General features: G+C 44.4%; 1 protein-coding gene across 1 annotated transcript; it reads left to right on the forward strand.

Annotated features, from left to right (window-relative positions):
- The first annotated feature begins 3,644 nt into the window (after positions 1-3,644).
- LOC132485251 (proline-rich protein 3-like) lies at positions 3,645-4,174 on the forward strand. Its single transcript, XM_060091749.1, has one exon. It carries the CDS (start codon positions 3,671-3,673, stop codon positions 4,172-4,174), a length of 504 nt encoding a protein of 167 aa, XP_059947732.1. The 5' UTR covers positions 3,645-3,670.
- The last annotated feature ends 2,528 nt before the right edge of the window (positions 4,175-6,702 follow it).

Here is a 6,702-nt window from a genome sequence, read left to right on the forward strand (position 1 = left end):
TCTAAGCTACTGAGATTTGGGGATTGCTTGTTATCACAGCATAACCCAGCCTATCCTGATTGATACACTCCTCTCCCCCACAAAAGAACACGATAAATTCACTTATGAATATCTGTGTTAAAATCTTCAATTAATAAGAAAAATATTTCAGGCATACATTGTAGGCATAATATACTTCCAACTAAGACCTCTGAACAGGTAAGTATGTTCCCCATTGAAGACTTGGAGACCTCTCACTTTTGGTGTGTGTGTTCCCAACTAAAGAAAAGGTAACATGGTTTAGTTTGTAAAATATGTAAGCAGCTTTGTCCCCTCTCTCCCCCCAATCTATTGTGTCAGTATCAAAAAGGAATTAAGGATTTGAAGGCTTCATGGTAGCAAAAACACCCTTGAGTGGGAAAATATATTTCAGCTGAGATATGCATGAAGGGTATACTAAATGAAAGTTCCTAGGGTTCATGCCTTATACAATTTCAGGGTGCAATGCTCCCTATGAAGGCATAAGAAGTGGATATTACTCCCATTTTTCAAGAGGAGAAACTGAAGTAGTTAACAGGGAAGCTCCAATTTGGCCTCAAATCACCAAGTAAGTTCCTGATGCAGTTTACTTGCTGATGTTTTCTTACTTTGTTAAGAATAAATCTACCATTGCCAAAGTCAGTGAGTTTCTAGCAAAGATACTCTAATGTTTACTTCAGGCTTTTTCTTAAGTGTTAATGGATGTGATGATTTCTAAGTCATTAAAAGATGAGTACATCAAGCTCTTGCAAAGAACCCCAGGTAACTGGTTGACCTTGTAAATAAAACATTATCTCTGCCACTGCTATAAGCAGGCCATGTGATCGATGATAAATTTTCTTAGAAAACAGGACATGGAGGTCATTTGATAGTCAGAAGAACACTCGTGTTTAATGTTCAGCTCAACCAATATAAACTGTTATGTTAATAGTCTAAATAGTAACCTGGATTAGTTCATCTCTGGATTTCTTTCTTAGCAGTATAGGAGATAAGAATATGAAATCTCCTGGATCCATCCTGGAAGGACAGTGGTGAGTACAATATTTAAAATTTGAGTGGTGACTCACTTAAATAGTAATTGACAAAAGGTTGAATGGATAAGAGAAGTAAGCTGTGAGAAAACAGGGCCCATACCTGCCTTATGTATAGGGTTTGGCATACAGGAGGTGCTAAATAAATGTTTCCTGCTTGAAGGGTGAATTCTGAGAGGCAAATGTCAGACTTGAGATGGAGGTGAGCAGGGCTACCAGAGTGGGAGGTGGCTTGCTCCCTCGGGGCTAAACAAGGAAATGAGTTTTCTAGTTCTCTCTTGAGAACTAGATAAAAATGAAAGCTTTGAGGACAGAAGGCTTCAAAACCCTATGGTTTTTATTTTATTATTATTATTTTTTTAATTTTTATTTTTTTGCGGTATGCGGGCCTCTCACTTTTGTGGCCTCTCCCATTGCGGAGCACAGGCTCCGGACGCGCAGGCTTAGCGGCCATGGCTCACGGGCCCAGCCACTCCGCGGCATGTGGGATCTTCCCGGACCGGGGCACGAACCCGTGTCCCCTGCGTCAGCAGGCGGACTCTCAACCACTGCGCCACCAGGGAAGCCCTATTTTTTTGTTTTGAAATCAAATCATTTTAGACTTACAGAAAAGTTCTAGGAATAGTGCCGCTTCCCCCAACTTCTCCCAAAGTTAACAATAGTATAAGTATCAAAGCCAGGAAATTAACATTGGTGCAATGCTACTAATGAAAATATGCCAATTCCTCCAGTTTTCTCCCTGATGTCCTTTTTCTGTTCTAGGATCCAGTTCAAGATCCTACCTCGCATTTAGTTGTTGTGTCTCCTTAATCTCCTCCAATCTGTGATGGTTCCTTAGTCTTTCCTTGTCTTTCATGACCTTGAAACTTTTGATGAATCCTGGTCAGTTATTTTGTAGAATGTACCTCAGTTTGGGGTTGTCTGATGTTTTCTCATGATTAGAAACACGTTACAAGTTTTGGGCAAGAATATCACAGAAGTGATATTGTGTCTTTCTCAGAGTGTCATGTCGGGTCTTCCTGATGTCCATATGTTTCATTACTGGTGACTCTAGCTTTGATCCCTTAGTTAATTAAGGCATTTCAGGCCCGGTTTCTCCACCATTAAGTTATTATTTTTCCCTTTGTAATTGAGAAATATTTAGGAGAGATACTTTGAGATTACGAAAATATCCTGTTTTGGCTTAAGCTTTCACTAACTTCTCCCACTAATAGTGGTTTCAATTTGCATTTCCCTGATGATTAGTGATGTTGAGCACATTTTCATGTACCTGCTGGCCATTTGGATGACTTCTTTGGAAAAATGTCTATTCAGATTTTATTCGGATCCATTTTCAGTCAGATTATTCTTTTTTTTTTTGCTGTTGAGTTGTGTGAGTTCTTTATATATTTTAGATAGTACCCCGTTATCAGATGGATGCTTTGTCAATATTTATGGACAAGCTCCTTGTGAGGGGTCAGTAAGGGAAGGATCTGTAAAATTCCTTTGTAAAACTGGTTTATTACTAAATCCTACTTCAAAATGTTATCATATTTAGTCTTAAGTAATATGATTGCTGCCAAGAAATGCAAATGATTTAATTTCTGTACCCTATGAAGTTTTCATTCAAACGTGTAAGTTCTTAACCTGTGGACCACGAATGGGGCTTTGGTGGAGTCAAGAACCCCCTGAAAGGTAAATTCACGATTTGGTGAATGTGTATTATTTTGGGGTGAAAAATCTGAGCTCTTTTTCAAATTCTCAAATGTGTCTGTGACCTCATTCCCTCTACCCCCTGAAGCCGTATGCTTTAACCAACCTAGTGGACAAACATAGATCATTCTTTTGTACTTACTCAAACTGGATACGCTGGGTTTGGCAACATGTATAGAGGAGGACAGAATAAACTTTAACTCAAATGGATCATTTTGGTTGGAGGAAAACACATTCACACAATGGATGAAGGAGGATAAGCTTCCTTTTTATGTTGCCCGCCGCACAGATTTGGATCAGCGCTGTACCATGAGGTATGTTTGACTTATAGAGAAACAATTACATTTTGATGCCAACAAAAAAAGCAAATACGTGTTTGGTGTGGTTAATGATACTTTCCCACTGAGGCTTTAATCTTGCGGTGTGCTGTTTGCTAATTACGGTTTATACAATTTGTCATGCAGTCAGTATCAACCTGCAGCATGTTAAAAGTTTTACGGAGCACCATGTGCATTCTTCCCTCAAACACTCCTCCCCTGTTTCTTAAGACAGCTCATAACGTGTGAAGGAAGAATGCAATGTTTTCTACTAGGGAATGTTTTAATGACGGTATTTTGTATTTGTCATCAAAGCCATCTTAAGGGTGCATTTTAACAGTGCTGAAATGACTGGCAAAACAAATATATCCTGAGCTATGCAAGTGTGATTGGGGCAGGGGAGCAGTGAGAGAGTGATGGCAAATGAGATTTGTTGATAATATATTTAGTAAACTGGGATATATCATGAGTGTTCTAGGGGGTCAATAGAAATTATTTATAAAATTGTTAATGGAAATCATAAAAGAATATTGTTTATCTGTAAAGCCAAATACAAGCGTGCCCCTTCCTCACTGCCCTCGAAATCCAGCTGCAGCCATTGCCGCAACCACGATGCCGAAACGAAAGAAGCAGAATCATCAGCAGCAGCAGCCACAGCAGCAGCCCCCACTGCCAGAACGGGAAGAGACTGGAGATGAGGAGGATGGGACTCCCATCGCTCTTCACAGAGGTCCTCCGGGATCAAGGGGACCAATGATCCCACCACTGCTGAGTCTCCCACCTCCTCCCCGGGGCAAAGGCCCAATTCGGGGAGGCCTAGGCCCCAGGTCTGGCCCATATGGTCGTGGTTGGTGGGGGGTCAATGCTGAGCCTCCTTTTCCTGGACCAGGCCATGGGGGTCCCTCCAGGGGAGGCTTTCACAAAGAGCAGAGAAATCCTCGAAGGCTCAAAAGCTGGTCTCTTATCAAGAATACCTGCCCACCCAAGGATGGACCCCAGGTTATGGAAGACAAATCTGACCGCCCCGTCTGCCGACACTTTGCCAAAAAGGGCCACTGTCGATATGAGGACCTCTGTGCCTTCTACCACCCTGGCGTAAATGGACTTCCTCTGTGAGACTGTGCCTTCCCATCCAGACTGGAAGGAGCCCTCTGACTTGGCGGCCATATACTTCCCTGTGGCCCTGTGATGGCTACCGTGAGGCCGTTCACCTGCCGCCCTCAGTCAGTGATGCCCAGCTCCATCGCCACCTCCCCAACTCGGGGTCCAGAGCTGTGTTCCGTGACTGGTGCACAGTGTGCACTCTTCCTTCTGATGCAGCCTCCAGAGACTCGTCTCCGGGACCCCGTCTTTGCTCCATTCAACTGCCTCCAGGATCCTCTTCCCCCTCGCCAGCTGACTGCGGAACAGGAAACCTCTTTGGTGCTGTTTCTTGTGCATCTGTCCACCCAGCCCCTGGTAGCGCCCTGGATTCCCGAGAGCCCTGGAGCAGTTTCCTACCATTCCCTTCTCGCTGCTTGTTTTAAGTCCTTTTTATGTGACACCCTCTTCCCCCAGTGTTGTCAGCTGCTCTGTGACACTCACCAGCTTGTCTGACCTGGGGTCAAGTTGGGATGACTGGTGCAGAGTCACTCCTGAGAGGCCACGTTCCCTGCTTTTGGATTTTGTAGTTTCTGCATCAGTAGCATGATCTCCACCACTATGGTCTGTGATCACTGTGCTTTGTGAGACTGTGCATCCCCTCATAGCCTTTCTCAGTGTCCATGGCATTTTTGTGACTTCCCAACGCTAGAGTGAGTTTTTCCTGCCAAAATGCGTGGGGCCGTTGGTGGCCTCTAGACTTTCCCCACCTCCTGACGTGGGAGAACTGTGAAACTTCCACAAGGCTGCCTGCCTGGTCCTCCCCATTCTCCCGGTATTGGTTTCTCTGGGTTTGACACAGGCCCGAGAGATGTCCTCTACCCTATCTCCTCTCCAGCCCGTTTTAGTTAGACTATGTCATTGTGAGGCCACCAGCCCTTCGGTTTGAATTCTGTGAATCTCCACCTGGTCTACCTGTGGGTGGAACTTGGACAGTACTGTCGCCCTCTTCCAACCTTCTTCCCCTGCATCCCTGGCACTGGTTGTTTTCTGTGAAAACTGCAGTGAACAGGTTCAGTTTTGAACTGGCCCTGGGGAAATGGGTCAAGAGTTGTGTGGGCAAGAGGGAGGGATGAGAGCCGTTGGAGAACTGAGAATGAATTTTTTTTTCTTTCTAACATTTTTTTATATTAGTAATAAATGCAGTGGAAACAAACAAACAAACAAAAAAGCCAAATACAAAGTTTTACAGAGAAGTTGTGAAAAGCACCTGCTGTTCTTTGTTTCTTCTTACTTGGCTTATTGATCTCCTTGACCACTGGGTGGTTCCATTGACAGTTCCTGCTCATCTCCTAGTACTTCACAAGCTGCAACTAATTCCAAAGACCTCAAATTTTAAAAGATAAAGGCAAGGGCTTCCCTGGTGGCTCAGTGGTTGAGAGTCCGCCTGCCGATGCAGGGGACATGGATTCATGCCCCGGTCCGGGAGGATCCCACATGCCGCGGAGTGGCTGGGCCCGTGAGCCATGGCCGCTGAGCCTGCATGTCCGGAGCCTGTGCTCCACAATGGGAGAGGCCACAACAGTGAGAGGCCCGCGTACCGCAAAAAAAACACAAAAACGTAAGGTAGATAGATAGTGGGAAGCAGCCGCAGAGCACAGGGAGATCAGCTCGGTGCTTTGTGACCGCCTGGAGGGGTGGGATGGGGAGGGTGGGAGGGAGGGAGATGCATGAGGGAAGGGATGTGGGAACAGATGTATATGTATGACTGATTCACTTTGTTATAAAGCAGAAACTAATACAAAAAAAAAGATAAGGCAAGAGAGTTTGTAGCTACAACCTTGAGGTTGCAGATGGCTGTCAGATGTTTCAGTTTGTCTTACGTCTACATTTTGGAGCCTCAATCCAGAAGCCCTAAGGCCCCATTTCACCTGTTGCAGTAGGTCCCCCACCAACAAGTCTAGGCAGGGTGGGAAAGAGAGATTTAAGGATGATAAAGGGGACATTATCTCTTAGAAAAGTTGGAGTTTGAATGGGAGCTTATCTTTTGCATATTAAGCATGACTTTTGTGTCCCTGGCACCTCAGCTATAGAAAAAGAACATATGTATATTGGGGCAGGGGTTTGAGGAATATAGGAAAAGATGCAAAGAATATGTCTGTAGTGTCTAGAGATATCGTCTTAATAAGGGGCTGATGGAAGATGTTCCTTCTTGCCCCAGATTCCAGAGGAGAATTAATAAGCCCTTCTTGTAACATGAGGGGTGGAGGTATCACTGAAGCTGAATTTGTTTACTCAACAAATAGTTATATGTTGCTTCCGCCAGATTTTGTACTAGGCGTCAGAGAATCAGAGATGATTGAAACATACACCTGACCCTAGTGAACTCTCAACTGAGGGAGATGGAAGCCAACACAAACTATCATGATGCCACATAGTAAGTTTGGTGATCAAGAAATGCACAGAGCAAGAGGGAAGTGTGGATAAGGTACCTAACCCAGCTTGGTGTGGAGGGTGGAGAACATTTTCTGGAAGGAGAGCCTGAGCTAAGGCTTAGGAACTCA

Source organism: Mesoplodon densirostris, chromosome 3, assembly GCF_025265405.1.
Source record: "Mesoplodon densirostris isolate mMesDen1 chromosome 3, mMesDen1 primary haplotype, whole genome shotgun sequence".
Lineage (NCBI taxonomy): Eukaryota > Metazoa > Chordata > Mammalia > Artiodactyla > Ziphiidae > Mesoplodon > Mesoplodon densirostris.